Source organism: Gasterosteus aculeatus, chromosome 17, assembly GCF_964276395.1.
Source record: "Gasterosteus aculeatus chromosome 17, fGasAcu3.hap1.1, whole genome shotgun sequence".
NCBI classification, from domain to species: Eukaryota; Metazoa; Chordata; class Actinopteri; order Perciformes; family Gasterosteidae; genus Gasterosteus; species Gasterosteus aculeatus.
In genome coordinates, this window is record NC_135705.1 from 10,482,507 (window position 1) to 10,506,849 (window position 24,343).

The window sequence follows — 24,343 nt, forward strand, 5'->3', positions numbered from 1 at the left end:
TGGGAATATGTTGGGGTGGAAGCCAACAATAACACAACAGTTTCATCCCAGAATGTGATTCAGTACTTTAACTTTCGGGACCTTCAGTTGGAGTTTGTCCCAAATAATCAGAGCATATAGTAAATATATACTAACAGTCTACATTTCAATCGACATTTATTTATGTCAGTTGCAGTAACATTGTGGAAGAAGTGAAGTCCTCTTGTAAAGAAAGTCCAACAACTTTATATTCCACTTGAGAAGTGTAAGGATGGAAGTACACTTTTTTTTCACTCATTTCAACTTGTTCTGTTGTTGGTCTTAGTAGGTAAAAGACTACTTTAGTAGGTAAAAGACATACACATATTTAACTTCTGGATGAAAAATAGTTGAAAGGTGTTTTTTCAGACTTTTTCAGAAGATAAATTATTGCTTCATATGATGGAGAGACATTGTATCTGTGTTTATTTTGTTGTTTCCAGGTACAAATACCCAATACCTATTTAAGCATATGAACATTTATTCAATTATTTACAATACGTTATCACTTTGATATGAATAAATCCTGAATATCCACTTGTTTCAGCTGTTTTTATGTGAATATTGGCTCCTTTCATGATTTTTAGAGTCCACATATAAAAGAATATTGACAACTTATGACCCACTGGGTTCTGAGAAATTGTGATGTGATTCATGTTTACACTAAACATTAAATAATTTACTCTCTTTTTAAATATCAGACTAAATAAAAACAGCATCCAGGGAATGTGGTTAAGCATCATTTTAACAGAAGACAGCAAAAAGAGCGTGAAACTCTACCAGACCATTTTTGAAAGAGGACAATGTTTTCTTTTGTGAAGCATTCAATTTATTGACGGGTGCAATAAAGTCTGACAGCTTGGTGAACAGCGAATCAGCAATATGATGGAGAATATTGCTCAACACAGGATTATAGATTTTACATGCACTATGAAAACATTTATGAAACAAAAAGACATAATATTGTTGAAGAGTCCAACGTATAACTGTAAATAAGATTTAAAATGTAAATATAACTTTAAAAAATACAACTATTACCACAACTGGCACAACAAATCACAATATCTGATCAAATGACCAGCGGTCGAGTTGGATTGTTAGTAATGCTGGTGGAAAGTAATGACAAAAAAAGACTCGATTTCTGTAAAATAATTTAACCGTCATGTCAATGTTATACGGAGGAATGTTGAATGATGACTCACTCTCATTTAAAACAAAGCCCTGAATGAAACCACACTGTCAAGTTATTTACTTCCTGAGTGCCAACAGAAAAGACCATATAAGGATGATGTGACGATGGCCTTCTCGTATCTGTGAAGACTGGGTCTATTCCTTTATTAAAATATCCCAAAACACTAAATTAGGAAAACCAACATCTTCATATTCGAAGTGATTTAGTATTGCGATCGATGCTTTAGCTTACTGATGAAAAGATTATTTCCTAACAATTCTGTGACACAAAGAGACACTTAAGAGTCCAATTCTACAAACTGTAGAACATCAGTTATGCTGCACAACACTTTATCTGCCTCATATTTACAGCAACAGTCATACAAACAGCACCTCGCGAAGAAATCGCAAGAAATTCTGAAAACTGAGACACAAAAACAACATAAAAAAATAAAAAAAAGATCTTAATCTCATCACTTTCATCATTTACAATCTTCCAATCACGTATCTGGTTCACTGATTCATCAAACTTCTCAAAAGACACCGAGATGGGGCATAGGCACACTATTTTACCATTCCACACAGCATCGACAGAGTGAATGAAGACGGGTACATTTTCTCACTCTCTTAATTAGAAGACATTTCTAATTTTCACTTTCTTGTTTCATGAAGCACATCATCTGACAGGAACATTAGCTTTGGTTGAACACGAACCAGACAGCAGTTCTAACAAGTATACCCACTGTCATTATCATCCCCTCGGTGTCTTGTTTATTGTATAAAGAACTGGTGTAATAATAGAAAGCACACACGGATGAGTAGATCAATTACTTTCCAACCTTCTGCCATACAAAAATACATCAGATTTAATTCCAAGATTCAAAATATTCCCCATAGAAACCGATCTACACACACATTCCCTCTCAAACCTACAGCAGCTGACACCAAAAAACATATCTGATAAACCCACAAAAAGATCTGAGTGCTAAGTGAATATATATTTTCTGTTTGGTTTAACAACAGATTAAAGTAGGTGACTGAGAATATGTCTCTCTCACCTGCATGCAGTCTAACTCTCCTTGGAAAGGAGTTCTAAGGGAAACTGTGTTTGTGTATTTGCAGCTACCAAGGAATCCGCCAGCTGCATTATAGGAAGCTAAAGGAATCAATCTGGTACACTCTTTCTAAAAAAGACCTTTGAGAACAACCACTTCCTCGCCTGTTTAATTTACTCTCAAGAGTGACATTTTAAGCCCTACTGACCTTTTCTCATATAATGGATTTGAGACACCGGTCACAGGCGGCGTTGCGAAGCATCGATCACTAAGAGTAAAGCCACAGAGCGCATGAAGATCCAGGCGTGGGAGAAATCTTTTCTTTTTTACATTAACCGACGCTGTGACATCACAGGCAGAATAGACGAGAGCCCTGTCTCCCCTCCTCCCCTTCGCCGTGAGGAATACGGGGGAGCATAGCTGAGCGGGTCAGACCCCAGAAACGAGGTGGACTCAAATCCTTCTTGCTGGCGGTAAACTTCCAGCCCATGTGAGACCCGCAGGTTCGACACTGAGCGATTGTCCAGGCGTACCTGTGGGGAAATGAAGAGCAACCTTCAGACATGAAGATGTAAAAACATTACTCGTTTGGATCTATGGGGCATTTTTCTCTGAGGGCGATCCCACCAGAGGACGGTCTCAATTTTATGTTCCCTATTAACATACAACTCATTATAAAAGCCATTAAAGAGGCACATTTATTAGAATATTACACAGTTATACTAATTGTGGTATTAAAGCATGGCTAAAACCCCTGAAAGGCACAACGAGGGGTTCAGAGTGGATCTTATCACTGTGTGTGTGTGTGTGTGTGTGTGTGTGTGTGTGTGTGTGTGTGTGTGTGTGTGTGTGTTTGGTCACGCATCTTTCAACAGCCCGAGGGAGGAGTGAGAGCTAAAGGTTTAAAAAAAAGTTTACCCTGGAAACCAGCTGTGCAGCGTGGACGGCCGGCCGACCAGGTTGAGGTTATTGGCTTTGTAGACGGTCAGAGTCTCATGGACGTAACCGTGAGGGTTGACGTATGCAGCCATGGGTCCGTACAGAGACAAGCTGCAGGGAGAGGACAGGCAGGAAGATTACGCCATAAGAAGTGATAAGGACTTCAGCTAACGGTTCAGCCAAAAAACAAAACATCAGAATGGACTTTTTCAAATAATAAATAAAACAGAAATGGACGAAAAACAACATCATATTGCCGAGGTGGATTCATTAAACGGTGTGGTGTAAAACAACACCGTTATGACCACTCTGGAGTGAAGTTGTACCTCTCAGAATATAAATGACATTTGCAAATAAATAAAATACTGTTGAGATGAAGAGGCCAGAAAAGAGGTTGTACGACAACAACATAACTTTTTTTTTTATCAGTGGATTGAAATGAGTCCCGTGTGGACTGCAGAAATTAAATAAATGAAACACAAAAACCAGGATCAAGGATGATAAATGTTGTTCTCAACTTTAAGTTTGACAAAATAATAATTTAACCCCACAAGGCCTTGCAGAGAATAAAACTAGACAAAGACACAGCCAACTTTCTTTCATGACTTGGTTACTTAATTGTAAATGCACACTTGCATGCATATAGTCTATATGTATTCAGAGATCCTATGAAACACATAATAATCGTTCTGATTCTGTTAGATTATCTGGATGTCCTCAGACAGAATCGTTGGTAGACTGTTCACATAATTGTAGAGTGAAGGTCTGGAAAGTTTCATTGGTGCTTCATGTTGCACTCTTGGAGAAACTCATGAACTGTCATCAAAGAAAGCTATTGAATTATATTACATAACACAGTGTGCGAGTGACTGTGTGTGTGTTACTGTGACTGCGCAGGTACAGGGCCACTTATTCAAAGACGGAAATTTACGCATCTAGTTCTTAAAAAATATGAACCTCCATAGAAAGCTATTTTTACTCCTTTATCTGGTTTCCTGACAGGCTGATGAAGAAAAGTTAAAATCCCTTACAGCGATGCATTGTATCGCTCTCATACAAATATCGAATCTCCAGAAATATTTATCAACACAGATAAAAAATAAAAAAGTCATCAAGATACAACAAGCCAAAATACCGACGTCCTCACCTGAAGATCTCATTTTTTGTGGTGATTTCTGTGTCCTGGCACTGCTTACAGCACAGTGATGTGCACTGAGGAGAAGAGATAATAACGTTTAAAAGGATCTACACAGATCAGATGTTCTCAATGCAAAGTTATGGTTAAGGCTTATTGGAGGATGCTGTAATAATCAACCCCATCCTTTATGCTTCCACAAGTAAGTAGCTGGATGACATGAAGTAATGAGGTCTGTAGGGTCTGACCAGCGAGACTCACTACATTAAGGAGGATTATTAGGAGGAAAAAGACAAGAACAAGCAGGCCCATTAAAGAGGCACTTTACACATCCGGTGAATTAGTACAGTTTCTGGTGATGCAGCGGTAATAGGTACTTCCACAATCCACAATTCCACAATCCAGTGTTTAGATATAGAAAGCAAAGATAACATTAAGTCCAAATATTCGTTATTGACAATATACCTGTAGCGGTATGTAGAAAATATTCCACCATGCCTCCTTCATGTGAAATGTGACACACAGCAAATGCATACAGTGTGTTTAGGACTTTGAACTGAAACATCGCAGGTAAAGCCAGTGACAGAACAAACATGCATGGTGTTGTTATGCAGTCTGTGCAGAACAACACCAGCAGGAACATCAGATCTTATCACATGATGACGTTCTGCACAGAGGAGACAGGCTGAGGTGGCCCGGCAGGATGGGAAGGGGAGTGTTGAGCTTTCTCTTACCCGGTCCATGATGTCCAGCTCACAGCGAAGTCTCTGGATGGCACTGCCGATCTTCAGCAGCTGCAGCCGCAGAGTGTCGTCTATGGGCAGACAAGCCGCCACTCTGTAGGAGAAGTCTGACAGAAACCAGACAGAGGGGAAAGCCAGGGATGAAAGGAAGAGGACACAAATAAAAGAGACGCATGTGTGTATGCGTCTGCCATCAATCTGTAACACACTGAACAGAGGCTGACCTACGGCGTTCTTAGGAAGCGAGTCATCCTTCAGGTTCTCGTCCCATTCATGGAGCTGTTTCTTCACTCTGTTCATGAGCAACTCCTGTGAGGTGAGACAAAGGAGGCAGAGACGGGCTGGTTTACGTTCATTCCTATGTGGTGTTTATATGCAGTATGGGGGACATTCCGCGCAGTGCACAGGGTCTGCAGCACTCACAGAGTCGTAGAGTCCGTAGACCCAGGGCGGCCATGGCGTCAGACTGGCACAGTGAAACTTCCTCTGTGAGGAAGAACAGATGCAACATTAATCCAAATAAATATTCATACAATACCACCACATTTTGATTACTGACATACACGCTATGGACAAAAGTATGTTGACACTATTGTTTTAAATAGTATTATTTGACAACCTCTGTTAAAGAAGTAACAAAATTGCTAAAACAAAATGTCTGATGTAACAAAAACACACTTTGTGAATCGAGGATTGACACTATTCAATATTCTCTAGTAGTTCATAGTCCAAGAAATGTATAGCATAATTAAAGACAATAATAGCAATAATCATAATAGCTGTATTTGTTTTTCTCATTCTGTCTCGACGTGTGAGCCGCATCGAGGATTTGTTTCCTTCTCATCTGATTTTTAGTATTTCATAGCAAAAGACGTTGCATACTATTGCTGCACATGTGTACAACATGTGTACAACATGTACTGTGTTTGTGGGTTTCACCTGCTGGTAGTTATTCCACCAACATTGGGCCTGTTTGCAGCTCTGAGTCAGAGGCTTGGAGGAGGGGTGCATGTGCAGCCTGTACAGGGGGGGCACGGCAGAGAGGGGATCTGGAAGGATTCTTTCTGGAAGGATCTGTACTTTGGCTTGTCTGATCCTGGCAAGACAAATCAAAGAAGACATAACATGTGAACGAGAATAACATAAAAGGGGGAAAGTGACAAGGAGCAGATTAAACCCAGGGGGGCGCTGGTTTAATGCCTTTAGGTGTGTGACAAGATGTTTGCAGATCTGAGATGATCTTAAAAAGGGGCGTCTGTGCCAGTAAGGAACACAAAGTATTCCTCACCACTGAACATGATCTGAGTGAGCTGACGGCAGCTCAGACAAACAATCATTCACTAAACTTAACACCAGACGAGCAGTAAAACACCTCGAGGTGTAACTACAAACCAAGCACGCACACACACCTAAAAATGGCCCTTAGTTTAAACGAAAGACAATATGCAGTGTTTCACTTCTTACTACCGAATGCACGAACAAAAAGATGCCATAATATAATGGCACTAGAATTACATTTCCAAATAATTGTTTATGTATGCCGCGTTTCAAAAGTGGAATATATTTTATATGTTGAGAAACGTTCAGAAAGGAACGGAAGGGTATTAGAATACAGTATATGCTGTGTCAATATTCAGTACAGGTCACCTCTGAGGGCACATCAGCTGATTACATTTAAGTGGGAGATTATTTCAATTCGATGGCTGGGGTCACTTACAGTACAACAAAAGGGTAATAGGATTATGGCAACGAGTTTATGTGCATTACACAACAGCAACTAAAAGGAAGAAGGAAATAAGTCTGTATGACGACACAGTTTTATGGACGTTAACGTCAATGATGAATGAATAGTGGAGGACATAAGTGGACGGGATCTACAGTCCCACCACAATACTGAAATAGGAAGAGTTGCCGATGGATGCTTCCGTCCTTTGAGGATGCTCAAACAGGCTTTGCAGGATTCGATATAAACTAAACGCTCCTGAGAGTGAGGAGCAGAAAAACTACAACACAAAACCCAATGGCCTCATCTTTAAAGCATGACTGTGAATTGTTCGTCTGCCCTCTAGCTGTGAACTGAGACATCTTGAAGAAAAAAAAGTGCATCAATATCCTGTCTGTGAAAGTCTAATTTAAACTATTTAGTTTATGGCTGTAATTTACCTCTGAAATAATGTCATACCTACAATATAATGTTTTTTTAACACATTGGACCATTTCCACAGGTTTTTTCAGGATCTCTTCTTTGAGAATATAGTCTTCATGTATTATAAATGTAAAGAAGCGATGCTTCAAATTTTCAGATTATTTTCAATTTGTTGAAACATTGAGTTTATAAGCCTGTTTGGATCAGACCCTGACTAAATGATTAAGATCAAAACCTTCAGGGTTCCTATGGCAACCATGGGCCCGCTCGATGCGAGAACCACGACACGATGTTCACGTCGTCATTCATGGAGGTCAGCTCTAAAATACAAATGTGCACATGCATCTAGCCGTTACCTTTGTTTAAGAGGGGCAATTAAACTTACCCATCTGCTTGAGTTCTTATCTCATGGACCTTGAATCTCTGCCTGCCTACAGCTTTTACTTTGACGGTTTCGATGCCATATTCTTGCTCTTCTCGGTATGCATAGATTTCAGCTGTTGTCCCAAACTCTGCCTCCGACTCACCTGCGTCACTGCTGAAACAGATTTTTTTTTTAAAACATTAAAGATTAAAAATGCCCCAGACCCTTCAAATGGGTAATCATTTAGAGTTGCACTTAAAATGCTTGCGTCCAATCCGTTGATGATTCGCAATGTTCCTCACCTGTGTGCGAGCACAGCGAAGGTGCGGTCTCTCTGGACGATGCCGCGCATCATGCTGACCTCCTGCGGCCTGAAGAGCTGCAGAGGCAGCGTCTGACCTGGGACCAGCATCACGGCCGTGTGGGGCAGCACGGGGATGGTCTGGCAGCTGTCTTCATCGTGGACTGTGCGGCCGTGAAACTCCTCCATGTCTGAACCCAGGTACTGCCACCACAGATGGGGGGGGGGGGGGGGGGGGCCACGGTCAACACAACAACAGTTGCAGAAAACTAACGAAACTAACCCCCCAAAACGGTAAACGTGAGGGTAAAAGACAGCATGGGGGGAGGTGGCGGGCGTTACTCACGGCGTGGGACGTGGGGAGACTGGGGTCAAAGGTGATGCTGGTGGGCTTCTCTGCCCCCTCGTTGTCTCGGTCTTCTGTCTCCATGACATCTTCCTCCTCAACCTCCTCCTCCTCTGCCTCGTTGTCTACGTCACAGCAAGCACAGCGGCTCAAAGTGAGGAGCGAGCTCCTCTAACGTCAGCTAACCAAACCTCAGCTGCCACTTTGGCGAGTTAACGAGTCACTCTGATGGAGGAAATGACCGTGAAGTGACAGCTCGCGTGTTCATAAAATGAGTCGGGATGTGATGGCCGTTGTGAGTGACCGTTAGCTGGCTGCTAGCTGCTAGCAGCGCGGAGGGAAAGACGCGCTTCTGTAGCCTTCAGTTACCTGGTAAGAGCTGTAACTGGTTCCCCATGTTGTCGTTGACGTCGTCTTCACCTCCTCCCCTCTCGTCGGCCATATCTTTGTGTTTACAATACAACTCTTCTTCTGCGGTGACGTCAGTGTGCGGCGTCCAGACGGATTACGCGCGCCCCCTGTTGACTGTGCGGATTGAAATAATCCAGACGTCAAATCTATTTCTGATGATAATCATACTTGACCATGTCAAGTGTTAATAGGAAAGCAGTGGAACATTTGAGGAAATATCTACTCAGAGATATCCGTTTTATGACTGAATCAAAAGTGAGAAGTCGCCGAATACATCAATTTCAGCCATTTGATTTATAATTTCAAAATACCTTTTCTCATTTAAACTACATTTTAGAGGGCATTCGTGTATTAATTCCACTTTTATGACGGCTTTAATCAATTTGCAGATTCTGCATGCACAATGCACGTGCAAACTAGCTTATAAATATAAATGATCTTGAAATTTGTAGTTCAATGACATTTACGAATAAAACAAACATGCCATTGATGGGGAGTGCTACAAATTAGTTTCTCAAACCTTTAGTGTAAGTTTGAGGGAAATCCAGGGATTTATAATTGATTCCAAGAGAAGGATTTTTAAGGCACCCAATATTTGTTTGATCAACACACCATGGGATAAAGCCAAATTGGCAAAAGAGCTTAAAGACTGCCAAGCTAGTTTCCCTGCTGTAAGCCTCAGTTATTCTAAATTAGAAGTTACCATTAAAAGCTAGGTTGACATTTAAATTTAGCCAGTCTGTACATTGACTAAAGTATGGACTATGTATACAGAATACCAACTAATGTTTAGTGTCGCCCCTTGTATCAAGTTTACAAATGCAAGGGCGACTCAATCTAGAACTGGCAACGCCAATTTTTCATACTGCCAGTCAAACAAGAGCTTTACCAATAGGTAAATAGTTGGAATCAAGAGTTAACAGTTAAGTTTTAAACAGTGTTCGTTTATTGTTCATCACCACATGACAGTTGGTAAATATGTGTAATGATCCGTGAACAATGTAGCTGCTGTTCTTATGTCGATAGTCCAGCGTCTTTGCCTTTTCCAATCAGCCATCCACAGAAGTGTCCATGAGATGCGCAGTCATCAGAAATCACGGCTTGGGCTTCGGGTCCACTGATGGAGGCTCCACTTAAACCAGAGTCAGTCAACTGGAGAAGCGCCGACGGGAATCACAGCTGGCAGGGAGAAGATCTACTTGGACCTCTGCCTCATCTTTCTCCTTTTACGCTTCAGCCTGTTGAGAAGCAGCAGTCATGAACACATGGCCTTTGAAGCTTGTGGAATAAGACTAATTATCAAGGGAATAAGATTTTAAAATACAAGATTGATCTTTCACATGTCAAAAAACGGGCACAAGAATGTGTGAGGCTTGCAACTGCCATGTAGATTTTCAGTATGGGCTCAGATCCTGCATCGGGTGGGCATATAATATTAGAATCTCAATAATTTGCACCCATTATTTTGACGGTCAGTGATAAGTCACTTAACATTTAAATGTCCTCAGCGCTGCAAACATCCAACGTTATGACAGCAATGTTTCAGTTAGAAATTATGTTGAAAGTTCCAGAATGCCAAGAGGCATCGATGAATTGCTTGCGTTAAATGCACGATAGTGCATCATTTAGGAGTAAACTGAAACAATTACTTTCAATGGAAGTTAATAAAACTCGAGCCAGGCATTCATTTTAAAAAGGAAAAGCTGATCAATAATTCTTACCTGCGCATACGCTTCTTCCTCCACTGAAAGACAAGATGGATATTTATTATAATACAAAAACTGTAGTCACGTGCGCCACTCCGGCGCACCCGCTTAACAGCACGGTGCACACAAACTACGCAGAATTCAACTGAAGTGGTACTACGGTGAAATGAAGTGAACACTAATGTTAGTCAAACACTTAGAGTGGAACTGTGGCCATAAACACATCGGAGTGTGGACGTTCCCATTGCGACCATTAGCACATGCAACGAAAGAGGGCCTTCCGTGCGCAGTGGCATTAAATTTCCCAATTTCAAAAGTTTTAAATTTACTTTAAGGTCAGATTTACATTTAAAAACGTAAGCATGACAGGGCACGGTTAAATAAACATTTGCAGTGAATATACGACAAAGAGGCCGAGGTGGTGCTATTCGGATGCTAGTGAGCAACATTGAGTGAAACAGGAAGAGTATAAATCACAAATAACAGATATTTGATGGTTTACTCACCTTGGCTCTCATCGTGAGGAGAAGTTTCTGTAAAAACAATACAATTAAATGATTAGTGCCTGTGGATGATTAGTAAAAATGGAAGATTAGCATGGATTCGTTTGGCAGAAGCGCAATTCTTCTTACCTCAAAGCGAGAGGAGCAACGGAAAGAGGATGTGACGAAGGAAGAGGGTGATATTTATACTGATGCTGACGTCGTGTTTAAGCGCCAACTGCGGGTTTCTTAGCTTGATGGGAAATGTAGTTTTAAAGATCAGATCCGCGTGGCTCATACTCATTTTTTGACACATGGCGCCTTATTTGAATGAAATATCCACATAAAACAGCAGAGCAGAACACTATATTCAAGTAAAGTAATTAAAGTGCCGTTTGAAAGACTAGCCGTAACGTTATGGAAATTACCATCTGCTGATTCATATTGTGAGTAATGTTCAAAAGCTCTAGGATAGATACATCGACCTTGAAAATCGAATTGATATGCTCATTTATGCGAAAACAACTTCTCTAACCTGACATAATATTCATGCAAAACTTAGATGTGGGGGATATTGATTTACTTTTGTATTGGCGACATGTCATTTAATATTGTGTTATGAATATCTATCATAGATAACATGTTGGGACACCAATCAAGTAACTAGGCACGTATGTCAGAATAAGAACCAGATAAAATTAATTAGCCCTTTTCCAATAATTAATTTGAACAAAAACGTCCAGAGAAAACAGACAGAAATGTATGAAAATGTTTTCATTTCATTAGATATAAAGTTCCAATGCTCACTGATAGCTACAAAGCATGATTTTACTTTCCACAACATATTGACCTGTTGACAAATGTTACCCATCCCTGAAAATGAAACTCAGACCTGAAATCACCCATTATTGTTGCCCGTCCACTTAAGATACCCATAAAAAATATTTTTTAAACTTGGTCAGCTTTAAATGTCATGCATCACACGACCAACGTACTAAAGCAAGTAACAGGTGTCACTAATATAAAAAAGTTTTCAGAAGTGGAACATGAGATCTTTTCATAATATGTTAAGGAGCATGGCAGCAAAAGTTGAAGTTTTGTTCCCTAGTCGATTGCAGTGTTTTGCTCAGGTTAATACTTTAAAGAATAGTACAAATAGAAATCACCATAGTTTAAGCTAAATTAGGTAAGGCCTTGATGATGGAAGACTAACCATAAACAATTACATCACTCAGATGTAAAAGCCATCATTTATTTTACCATCCTTGGGATCACTGTCATTTGTCACTGTCAACTTTGTGTTGTTTATAAATCAACCCTATATTGCAAAGGGAAAATCATTCAGATGAAAAGTTTTTAAATGATAAAAGGTATTCTTTACCCCATAAAGCAGTGGATTAATAAACAGGTCATAACTTTATTCTCACATTCACAAGAATTACCAAAAAATGTTTAGGCAGTTTTTTCAATAGAAATTATACACATGAAATTTTTTTGAAAATTTGTGACCCACATTTCAGTTGGTAACATCCAAAAAGCCTTCACTCCAAGTATTTTCAAAGGTAGTAAAAATATTTTCTAATATTCTTTATTTCTTACAGACTCAAAAAAAAGCTACATGGTACTTTCAGGAAAGGCAGTAAAGGGTTAAGCATCCACGAAGGATCTAAAATTCATCGGCTTCATTTGAAAATTAAAGGTGTAAAATGGGCAGAGTTTGGGGTGTCATGTTTGTCATGTTTCCTCTTGCTACTCTGCAGGATTCTGCGTTTGTGGAAAAGCAATATTTTGTTATTCTACAGCTTCTGTGTACGCGGTTGGCTGTTCCGTTGCATTTTCTGCTGTCTTGGAGGCCTGTAGGATGTGAAATGGGGAGGAATAGATCAGTGAGGTGCAGAAGAGGGGGTGGGGCAGTAAATAAAAAGGGAAACATTAAATAAGCAAAAAACCTGATCAAAAAGGAGAGGTAAATAGTTACCCTCTTTCTCGTGTAGCAACTCATGTTGGGCACACTCCACAACACCCAGACGGGCTTTAGCCTCATCCTTGAACGCTCTGACGGAAAAAAAGATGATGGAATTAATTAAGTGCATGAGCCAAAGTTTATCAATATTCAACAATGTCTATTTAAAATATCTTGGACAATGTGTATATACACATTAGTAGTTACCCATAAAGTGCAGTATTCATACCGGAGAGTAAAAGCGCCGCATCAAAGCGCCGTTCGACTTCACTGAAGAACATACGGGAAGTTTTCATCTTCAAGCCGTACTGCTTACTGGGGTCCCTCTTGAAAATGGTGGTCCTCGTAGCACCTTCTCTGGCCTAATTGTAAATATTAAAAGTGGAAAAAAAACGTGTCTCTTTAAGTGTTTCAATGGCTACAACCTTTGGTAAATTGGTATGAATAAAGAAGGACTAGACTCACTTGAGTGTTCTGAGAGATAGAAAAATACATTACTTTCATGTGCAAAATACAGGTTATTGCAATGACTCACGAAAAAAGATGAGGGGAGAAGAACAAAGCAAAACTATTTTAGAAATTATATTTATTTAACCAGGTAAAAGTCCCATTGAGATCGAGATCTCATTTTCAAGGGCGACCTGGCCAAGAAGGCAGCAGCACACGTCGTTAAAGAACAGCCATAAAATACATATACATGACATGAATAAAACCACAATACAAATTAAGTTAAAAACTAAAATACAAAGAAAAAATGGTCAAAAGCAGAGGCACCGTTCAATAGATTTTTGTTGTCTGTCCATTTGGAGACGTCGGAAAACATTAAACGATACAAGTTGAGGCAATTTCAGTTCAGCCTGGAGATTGTTCCATGTTGATGGGGCGGCAAAACTGAATGCTTTTTTTCCCAATTCAGTCCGCACTCGTGGAATGTACAAGCAGTAAATGTCGCTGGACCTTAAAGCGTACTGGTTTTCTGCTCCACGGAGGAGTGAACATAGATAAGACGGGACCATACCGAGGAGAGCCTTATAGATCAAGGACAACCAGTGAGTTTCTCTCTGAGTGCTCAAAGATGGCCACCCAGACGTCATATAAAGCTGACAGTGATGTGTGAGGCGACCACAGCCAGTAAAAAACCTCAGTGCACTGTGATATACAGTGTCCAGAGCTGCTAGGCTTTTGGACGAAGCACATATATACAGCACATCTCCATAGTCAACTAACGGTAAAAAAGTTTACGAGACAAGCAGTTTACGCGCTCTCAAAGAGAAACACAAGCGATTTCTGTAAAAGAAGCCAAGCCTTAGTCTTAGTTTTTTTTTACCAGGTTTTCAATATGTGATTTAAAAGAGAGCTCCCTATCTAAAAGAACACCTAAGTATTTATAATTGGTGACAATCTCTATTGGGTTACCTTGGGCAGTTTTTACAGAACATACATTATCATTTGAGTATGGGAATTATGGTGTTGAAAACACCATAATTTTTGATTTGTTGGCATTTAAAACCAATTTGAGGTTTTGTAAGCGGTCCTGTACGGCGTTAAAAGCAGATTGTAACAACTCAAATGCAAGCACAACCGTGGACGCACAACAATAAATAACAGTGTCGTCAGCATAAAAATGATAGGCAGCATTTGATACATTTACACAAAGATCATTTATATAAATAGAAAATAAAATAGGTCCTAGGACCGAGCCCTGAGCCACACCTTTAGTGATCTCAAGTGAGGATGATGTGGCATTGGCTAACTGGACTGACTGAGTCCTGTTGGACGGTAATCAGCAAACCAGGTGGATGCCTGGTTAGAAATGCCGATTTTTTTCAAGATACTGATCAATATCGTGTGATCAACAGTGTCAAAAGCTTTAGAGAGATCGATAAAAAGGGCAACACATACTTTTTTAAGATCAAGTGCTTCAAATATATCATTTAAAACTTTCAGGGCGGCAGTGACTGTGTTGCTTCCTAAAGCCAGATTGGAAATTATTTAGGATACTATTAGTATCTAAGAAATCTTTTAATTGTTCGCTAATTATTAACAATGCATAACTTCGAACTATAAAAGGATCTGCAGTACAATGTTACAGATATACCAACACAAACCAACCTATTTAATACTTAAGCATCAATTAAAAGCTGACTGGATTATTTTCACGGGCCAGAGCTGAAGAGAAGGTAATTTATTATTATGGCGGACATCGAGAAAAAAAGTGTCTCCATGTACCTGGTTCCCAGGTTTAACGAGGCGAAGAGCTGCTTCTGCACAAAGATGGGCCGCTTTGATCACATCCGCTTTCCGGCCTGTGATGGGATTCTCCTGCAGAAACAACACACAGGGAGAAGAGGACTTGATTAAGTTCTACAAGAAGACATTAAATGGTAAAAAAGCAGCCATTTAGAAAAAGGTTCTCACCTTACTGGCTCCCACCACAAAGCTGTGAGCAACGTTGGCAATGAAGCCGTCAACGTGGACTCCTAAATCTCTACACAAAATAAAAAAAGGAAAAGTAGAGAATAAAATAATGCAATGAAATCAAATTAATGGTGTTGCAATTTCTTTAAAAGTAGAACTGCCAACCCGCTGTCTAGTTTACAAATGTTGAGACAGGAGGCAAATCAATAACACCAACCAAGGGACCGAATGACAAATAAACTCATGAGCTGGACTGCAGTCAAGGACTTATTATGAATTCAACAGAGAAGCACTAAAATTAAAAAAACAGACAGCCTCGCCTATGCTTTGTTGAAAAGGGAAATTGGCCGAGTCAACTGAATACATTCAAGCATTACCCATCCTCTACACGTGGTATCTATATGGACACAAGACGTGAGGCTCTACTCCATCTACAGGTTGAGAGGAATACTACAATTCCCAACACCAACATACATTCATGCTCAAAATGGAATTTGAGAAAAAAAAGACAGGTAGTCTATGAGTTGTTGAAAAGGGAGGAAGATAACCAAAAAAAAATAACGTGCAACTTCATAACCACGAGCACCAAATAAACTTGAATACATTGCAAATCCACAAAGAGCACAAAATACAATACAAAACGACAAAAACACACGTGGCAATACAACTACTAAGATAAGCTCACTTTCTTTTTCAAAGCACAGCGTTGAATTAGAATAGTGTGATTGATAAGATTTAGCAGATGGTTGGCCATCAAAGCTTAAAATGAAACGGATTTAACAGACGCCTAAAGAATTGCAAAAAACATTCTGAAAGTATCCAATCGTACTTATCATTTGCCACACAGGACAGACAGAAAAACAAGACTTTACAGATGAAGCAAACAGCAAAGTAACACCCTCATGTACAAGGCAAGATGTCACAAAGAAAGAGCGGAGGACAACACATTTATGACACACATGGGAGAACAAGGAGTGACATTATTTTAGAACGTGGTGCCTACATTTTGACCAGATCTCCACCTTTAAGTGTGTAGTCGTGGTCACTCTTCAGGGGAGAGAAGTGGCAAACACAGTTATTAACGGAGACACTGGTGGGAAAGGAAATGCCTGAAAGAGGGAAAGGACAACCACCAGATCTTCATTTGGAAATGATCCACAAGTGTAGCAAAAAAAAAAATGTAGGGAGGGACACTTGTTCAACAATTAAAATGACTGACGGCATGTAGACTCCTCTTGAAGGGTCCTCAGTGCACCTGATCGACAACAGACTCCCAGCATCATATTTTGGCTCACCTTTCTTCATCTCATTCTCCCTTTTGAAGACCTTTCCAGTCTCGGCCAAGATGAAGGCATCTCCCTTCTCACAGAGGCTGAGCACCGACACCCCGAGAGTGGCCGTTTCCACAACCAGACAAAGAGCCTCTGGGCGACATACAATACAAATGATCAAGAGGTGCAGAAGTGGAGCAGGTATGGAACCATCATGATATCAGGTATGAGTTACTGTGAGAATACGAACAGTGTCAATACTGAGTAAAACGAACACCGAGGGCCCAGACAACTGAACTAAGTATTTTTTAATTCTAGGTTTAAAATGGGTTTAGGAGATGTACTACAGGACATTATGCATATTTCAAAACATACGTTCTAAACGCCCTCTTCAATATATTAGCGGGCAACTTTAGATGTTATGATTTTGATGAATATGTTGACATAACTTCGTCAGTTAAGTATGAGCTGGATTCGGCAAAAACTGTTTTTATGTTCTCTCGAAGAAGTAGTTGCTTAAAACGTAACTAATATTGACAACTCGTAATGTAATAATCCCACTGTGTAATTTTGACCCCCAGTTTATTCCTGTAGAAGCTTGTCACTCATGTCAGTTAAACAGATCATCTTCATAATGAAGAAGAGACAAACACTAAACGACGCTTCAAGTCGTTGTCTTCCCGCTGATCTGTTTGCTTACAACGTTTGGCTGACTGCGCTGGGCTGAGCTAGCCCATTAGCTAACATCAGCTAGTCCTCTGCTCACCAACGGCTACCGGGTGCTGGCATTTCAGTGGGAGCTAGTGCAAATCGTGGCACTGGCAACCCGCCGAGGCACTTCCTGTTGCAGGTTGCGGTGCCGCGGCGAATCGTGGCAGTTGCCACGATTTCACAAGGCAGTTGCCACGACTTCGAGGCACTTGCCACAATTTCACGAGGCAGTTGCCATGACTTCGAGGCAATTGCCACGGCTTCACGACAGCTACCTCGACTTTGCCGCAGTGGTGCCTCGACGGTTGCCGTTTTTACGACAGCTGCCTCGACTTTGCGCCAGACAGTTGCCGTTTTATTTCCCAAATATGTGATGTTTGTTTTATAATTTGCCAATATGTGACAATACAATACTGCCTTTAAAAGTACTAGTGTTGGTAGTTATTATTAAATATGAACTATTATTATTATCCCTATCCAGTGCAATAACACTTTACAATAAATCATCCCTGGCTAAATAATGACAATAATAACCCTGTACTGCTGTGATGTTGCTGCTCTTTCCTCTTCCTCTTCTCCTTTTACAAATTATTATTATTGTCTCTTTTGGAAGGTTATTCTTTTGTTTCAGTTTATTTAATTTAATTTAATATTTCTATCTTATTATATTGTATATAATGTGTATCTTTTTATTCTATTTTCTTTCCTGTACATGCTGCTGTGATACCAAAATTTCCCTCTTGAGGGATCAATAAAGTATCTATCTATCTATTATTTTAGTAATAAAAAGCCAGTAAGTGATACAACAGCTTCCCATTTTAGTGCAGCTAAGCGAATATGGACTAAGATCACTTGCCGCCCTGGTTACAATCTCTACTTTGAGAACTAATCAATGGGTATGTGATTATATGAACAAACAATAACACTGGGTGGGTGCCATCAAGACGTGTCTAAAATTGAATGTCGGTATATAATAGGAGTTACCAGTATTTCCATTTAAATTGACGTTGACTACAATTGTTGACAAACGAATTTGCCTGAGCTAGATTGTGTGCATGACTGTTTTTAGATATCCAGTGATTGCACAAAAGCTGCTGGATTAAAGTATTAACCTTATTCTATATTGTTTCATAATCAGGCAACAGACAGTACTTTCATGATGGATGTTACGTAAAAGGAAAAATTACATTCTTTAAATTATATTTATTTCCTTTTGACTATATCTGTTGTGCTTGTGAAGAAGCGACAACCCAAACGCAAGGGAACGTAAAGTGTTTTAATGAACACAAACACACAAACAGAAGAATACGGGCGTTTGGCCAGCAATGGTGAAGCCCAGTGAGCAGAGAACGAGGTCCAGGCCGAGGGAGAGCGCACCAGACAGCAGGCAGCTCATGTCAAACTGGAGGCTGGGTAAAGCAGAGGTTAGCAACGGGACAATAATAGTTCAGCACGAACCGTCAGGATACAACAAGGCAGGCGATACAGGACAGCGAGCTCAGGTACGTCGGGTGCACAGGTAATGCTCTGGCGGAGAACAAGGGGAAGAGGGAGGCTAGAAATGGTGTCTAATTAGAGGAATCAGGAAGAGAGGATGATGAGATGAGAGAATGAGAAGTTTTTATTGTTTACTAGGGAGACAAACATGCATTTCTTAAAAAGTATTTTATTAAAGAATCACTAGATTCATCTATATTGTGTTTTTTCACGTCCATTGTTTTTACTGTGCATGAATGCAATGCATAAATCAAGTTCTGTTCTTTTGTGAATGCGCTGAAGGATATCTGCAGATAAATCATCTCTGTAATTGTGTCTTGGTTTTGTACTGCAACGATTTGAACATTTCTTACCACTGCTTTCTCTGTCACTTCCTGACGTGTCTTCAGCACGGAGAAAAAAATGAGGCCTTTGAATGAACTGTAATAAAACTATATTATATACCTATACTACTATATTATATACCTATACTACTACTAATTATATATATATATATATATATATATATATATATATATTTTATATATATATATATATATACACACACACAAAAAGCTTTCAGCACTTCTCAATAGTTTCAACGTTACAATGCATCAATATTTACAATTGGCCAGATTTCCCTGGGCGGCCCACCATTGTCTGGTTTCCCTCCCTCCCACCCCTTGTCCGCCGTCTGCGGAGGTGTTCCGTGTCCCTGAGCCTCCGACGACTACTGCGGAGGTGTTCCGTGCCCCCGAGTCACCGACGACTACTATTCGACTAGTATTTAAGCCATGTGTGTCTGTTGTCACTTGTCGCGTCATTGTTGATAGTATGGAAGTCCTAGTCCCTGTCCATGTCCCCGTCCACGATCTTCTTCTCGTTCCTGGTTCCTGTCTTCGTTTTTTGCCCCTTGGCCTTTTGCTTTTGAAAACCTTTTTCGACAATTAAAGTCCCTTTTCTTTTTGAAAACTCTGCGTCTGATTCCTACCTTCCCCGCCATGCAGCTCCCTGACAGTCTATTAACAGCCATGGCACATCTCCCTCAAACTCTCGGTACGTTAACAGCCGTGGCACCTCTCCCTCAAACTCCTGGTACGTCTATTAACAGCCGTGGCACCTCTCCCTCAAACTCCCGGTACGTCTATTAACAGCCGTGGCACCTCTCCCTTAAACTCCCGGTACGTTAACAGCCGTGGCACCTCTCCCTCAAACTCCTGGTACGTCTATTAACAGCCGTGGCACCTCTCCCTTAAACTCCCGGTACGTTAACAGCCGTGGCACCTCTCCCTCAAACTCCTGGTACGTCTATTAACAGCCGTGGCACCTCTCCCTTAAACTCCTGGTACGTCTATCAGCCGAGGCACAGCTCCCTTAACAGCCGTGGCACCTCTCCCTTAAACTCCCGGTACGTCTATTAACAGCCGTGGCACCTCTCCCTTAAACTCCCGGTACGTCTATTAACAGCCGTGGCACCTCTCCCTTAAACTCCCGGTACGTCTATTAACAGCCGAGGCACCTCTCCCTTAAATTCCCGGTACCTCTATCAGCTGCATTGACTGTGTTTGTGCTTCACTAAAGTAATAATTCATGCACCGCTCCCTTTTGTCATTGCATGCCTCCTGTGGTGACTACAATCCAGTAGAGTCACGTGAGGCTAAGTACGGGAGATTGGTGTGTGGACTCGTTCCGAACAGACGCAGATTCCTCCTGTGAAGTTCATTGATTTTATTGTCCGAAAGTCAAGTTAAAAAACATCCAAGGGGCGAAGCGATACATGCTGTGCGACGATGCAATAAAGTCCGCTGTAGAATACGGTCAACAAAAAGTATCGTCTCCCGACTCACCCCCATGTCCGTACAACCATCACTCTGCCTAGATGCCTACACTCATTCATAAACCACTGCACACGTGATTCTGATGCTAATTACATTTCAAATAAAAGTACCAACACTCACACACAGGAAGTGGCAGACGGCCGCTACATCCCAGCCCCTAATTATAACACTGTAATAATTACAAAAAACACAATAAAACATACATCAAACGAATGCCCATGATTAATATTCCAGTAAGGGGGTGTAGTCATCTTCTTTCACGAACGAGTCTAGTCTAGGCCAGAGGTTCAAGCACTTAGCCTGTCAAGGTGATCTTTACCACCACCTTTTGTCGTGTGAGTAGATAAGTCAGTCAAAAGTAATTGTCTCTTCAGACCTCGGCTTCCAGTAGCAAACAGACTTTGGTTATTGTCCTCAGCACGTTTTCTATGTGCAAAACTAGCACAACTTGGTGATGAAGTTGCACCAAAGAGATGTGGACTTAATGAAGGCGCCAGTTCTTGTGCAAAGCCACCATCGGGCCACCAGAGAAACCTCAGCAAATCCATGTCTTCTGCTGGTACTCTCATTTGATGGAACATGGACTCTATTTGTGCCAGGATTATCACTGGTTCCTTCCTGAATCTGGTCACGACACCTATCAATGAGCTGGTGAGATCTGGTCCCTGCTGGAGCTGATCATTGGGAGATGGTATGGATGGATGGAAAGGTGCTCCGCTGTCGAACTCCACCCGCATCGTCCCCTTTCGAGGGTGGTAGATGCCATGGTGTGGGATGTACCACAATCTCCCATCATCACGAGTCGGTTCCTCCGCAGATACTCGCTCAGCATATCCTTTGGAGACAAGTTTGTCCACAAAGTCTGCATACTGCTGTCGGAAAGACACATCTCTCTTGAACCTCCTTTGAAGGTTTAGAGTACACTGCTCTGCGACTTTTCTGTTATTTGGCATGTTTAATTTACATTCTCTCAGGGGCAATGCAATCTGGTAATGTCCGTTCACAAGGCTCGCTGAATTTCTGACCAGCTTCATGAATTTTTGGTCTTCCCTTGACAAAGCAGGTTGCTCCTCGTGGCTGCATTCTGGAAAATCAGTTTTGAACTGTTGCTGCCAGAGCTTATCCAAGTTTGAAACCGAAACTCTATTGACTGTGACAATGTCAAATCCATCGCTGCTGTCTCCTACCAATGGTCCACTAACAGTCCACCCTAGAATTGTTTTGATGGCATAAGGTCCATCGTTCAGGCTACGGATCACTTCTAATGGTTCCAAGGCCTTTGGCACATTTGTTCCTATTAGCAGCTCGATTTCTGCGTTGATCTCTGTCTCTGTCGCAACGTGTCGCAAGTGAGGCAATCTCTGAAGATCCTGTCGACGTGGAATATTTCCCTTATGGACAGGCATACTCTCCTGAGTGAAAGTACTTGGCAGTTCGCAAAATATCTCACCATCCAGACCAGCCACCTCGAGACCTGTGACTAATTGGGTATTCATGACCTTCTCTTGACCCATAGTACGTAAAAGGATACGAGTTTTCTTTCCTGTGAGATTAAGCCTATTCATTAAGTTCTCAGTACAGAAAACAGCAGTGCTTCCTTGATCTAGGAAACCATAAGTGAGCACTGTCTTATTACCTTTGCAAGACTTAACCTGTACTGGGACTATGGGAAGTTTACATTCTTCCTCACCAGCCCCAGTGAGGCCATTGGACATTAAGGCTCTGCCCACTGCCGTGCCTGGCTCTTGTTCAGTTTCAGATTTTGCTTGCTTCTCCTTAAACTGAATATGAAGCATTGTGGGGTGCTTCATACAACACACTTGGCATGTCAACCGTTTTTGACAATCTTTGCTGATATGTCCTGTACATAAACAGGCAAAGCAAACACCATTTTCTTTTAAGAGTGTGATCTTTTCGGTGCGAGTCTTCTCTTCCAGGTGAGGGCATGACTCTAGAGTGTGTTCACCTTCACAAAACAGACAATCTTTGATGGGTAAGGCAGTGTACCGTTTCCATTCCCGTGTTCCAATATTCCTATTTTCGACGGTGGTCGCAGTTGTAGCGAAAATACTTCCTTTGGGTTTAGAGATGGTTCGATTCATACTTTTACTTAATGCTGGTGCGGGGTCTTGGATATTCCCGAACACTGGGTGTGTTAGAATTCTAACTTGCCTTTCAACGAAATTAACAATGTCGCTGAATGTAGCCCTTTGGTTACGGCTCTCTTGTATCTCGCAGGCTACTGTTCTCCAGCAATCCCGAAGCTTGTATGGCAATTTCTTTACTATTGTGAGCATATTAGCGGGCATATCTAGTTCATACATATAGTGTACGCCGTTCATCACATTGCTACAGCTTCGAAGAAACAAACCGTAATCCTGTAATGCATTGACATCTTCGGATCTTATTGGGGGCCATGACAGAACTTGGTCCATATAAGCAGTGGCAATTATTTACTCATTACCGAAGTGTTCCTGTAGCAAATCCTTAGCCTAAGCATAACCCCTTTCAGGCTCAACATGCTGACAACTTCGTACAGTCAGCTGCATTGACTGTGTTTGTGCTTCACTAAAGTAATAATTCATGTTGTCGTATTGTCTTGCGCTGCCTTTAGAACCGGTCATGCTTGCTGCCCTTATCACGCTCACTTTAGCCATGTATGCAGCGATTTCCTCGTCCATCTTGAGTCTCTCTTTTCCTTTTCGTATCTTTTCCTCTTCCTCCTCCAGCGCATGTTTGTCCTTCAGAAATCCTTGTCGTGCCATTAGTGCTGCCAGGTCAGCTTCAGCATTTATGCGAGCAGAAGAAATGCTTGATATGGATGACCTTTGAGAGCTTCTGGTCGTGGCCCTGCTTTCCACGTTGGATATGCTGTCAGATGGATTCACACAATCCTGTGGATCTCCCTTCATGGAAACTGCCTTTGCTGGTGCTTGTGAGGCGTGCATATCAGAGTCAGGCACGTCTTTGTTTAAGCCATCAAAGTCGTTTCCATCCAAGTTCACAGTAGTTTCACTCAGCCATTGGGTAACATTGTCCTTGAAAACGTTGGAGTAACTCTCGATGCTTAAGAACCATTCCTTTTGTGAAATTTGTTCGCTTTCGGGTAGCAAAGGGATCAATGACTTATGTAGCTCAATGGCCGTGTCGTGGAGCTGAGTAAGGGTTTGTATTTGTTGTTGCACCTGATGTACATTTTCCTTTCTTTTCATCAGCTCTTTTATAGCAGGAATTAGCGCTTTGATTTTATCTACGAGCACCTTTCGCTTCTTTTGAAGTTTTTCAATTTTTATTGGCAAAGCCTTTGCAGTTAGTTTGACTTCTCGTTTTTCCATCGTTTCGGAAACATTATTCACGTCGCGATCATGTGTTTCGCTCATTGTGCCTTCAAGTTCAAGTTTTCACAGTGCACCAACGAGTCAATAGCGTTCAATTAAATTCACGTTTCCAAACGGGATTCAACATCCGATTCCCCACTGCCAAGCCAAACAGTTCGACAGTCGATGTAGGCGAACGTCACCCGGAAAGACGGCGATCCCCAATGGACACCCGCAAACCGTCAAACTTTCCAAACGCAGCATGAGTGAGAGTGGGGATTTTGCGTGCCTACCGTGGCTGTTCGCTTTGGGATGAATCCGTGGCTCGGTAAGGATCTCTGTCGCGATGTATCTGTAATCCAACTTTCTTCTTCGGATCCATAACCCCGTAATCCGACAGGAATCCGTGATAAAAACTGCACGTTTGTTGTATGCAACTGATTACTTATTTGTTTACTTTTTTGTTGACAAATGTGGTGACTACAATCCGGTAGAGTCACGTGAGGCTAAGTACGGGAGATTGGTGTGTGGAC

The 24,343-nt window shown here is 41.2% G+C and overlaps 2 protein-coding genes and 1 long non-coding RNA gene across 4 annotated transcripts; all 3 read right to left on the bottom strand.

Annotated features, from left to right (window-relative positions):
• Positions 1-824: 824 nt before the first annotated feature.
• Positions 825-8,745, bottom strand: crbn (cereblon). Of its 2 annotated transcripts, none has more exons than XM_040203194.2 (11): positions 8,587-8,745; positions 8,218-8,342; positions 7,873-8,075; positions 7,592-7,744; positions 6,000-6,156; positions 5,484-5,546; positions 5,285-5,369; positions 5,052-5,167; positions 4,330-4,394; positions 3,162-3,293; positions 825-2,776 (listed from the first exon to the last, which is right to left on the bottom strand). In XM_040203194.2, exons 1-11 carry the CDS (start codon positions 8,657-8,659, stop codon positions 2,593-2,595), a joined length of 1,356 nt encoding a protein of 451 aa, XP_040059128.1. In that variant the 5' UTR covers positions 8,660-8,745; the 3' UTR covers positions 825-2,592. The 2 variants fall into 2 exon arrangements, with proteins under 2 accessions (XP_040059128.1, XP_040059129.1); XM_040203195.2 differs by having other exon boundaries at positions 7,592-7,741; positions 8,587-8,744.
• An 806-nt stretch (positions 8,746-9,551) lies between these two features.
• On the bottom strand, positions 9,552-11,117 carry LOC144388933 (uncharacterized). The gene is made up of 4 exons (XR_013453196.1): positions 10,967-11,117; positions 10,841-10,867; positions 10,350-10,372; positions 9,552-9,866 (listed from the first exon to the last, which is right to left on the bottom strand). It is a non-coding gene; the product is annotated as an uncharacterized LOC144388933 (long non-coding RNA).
• A 1,271-nt stretch (positions 11,118-12,388) lies between these two features.
• On the bottom strand, positions 12,389-19,688 carry LOC144388902 (proliferation-associated protein 2G4-like). Its single transcript, XM_078091709.1, has 10 exons — positions 19,647-19,688; positions 19,030-19,120; positions 16,493-16,621; positions 16,201-16,306; positions 15,198-15,267; positions 15,009-15,101; positions 13,245-13,253; positions 12,987-13,141; positions 12,795-12,871; positions 12,389-12,670 (listed from the first exon to the last, which is right to left on the bottom strand). The coding sequence occupies exons 1-10, from the start codon at positions 19,686-19,688 to the stop codon at positions 12,510-12,512; spliced, it is 933 nt and encodes a 310-aa protein (XP_077947835.1). The 3' UTR covers positions 12,389-12,509.
• Positions 19,689-24,343: the final 4,655 nt, after the last annotated feature.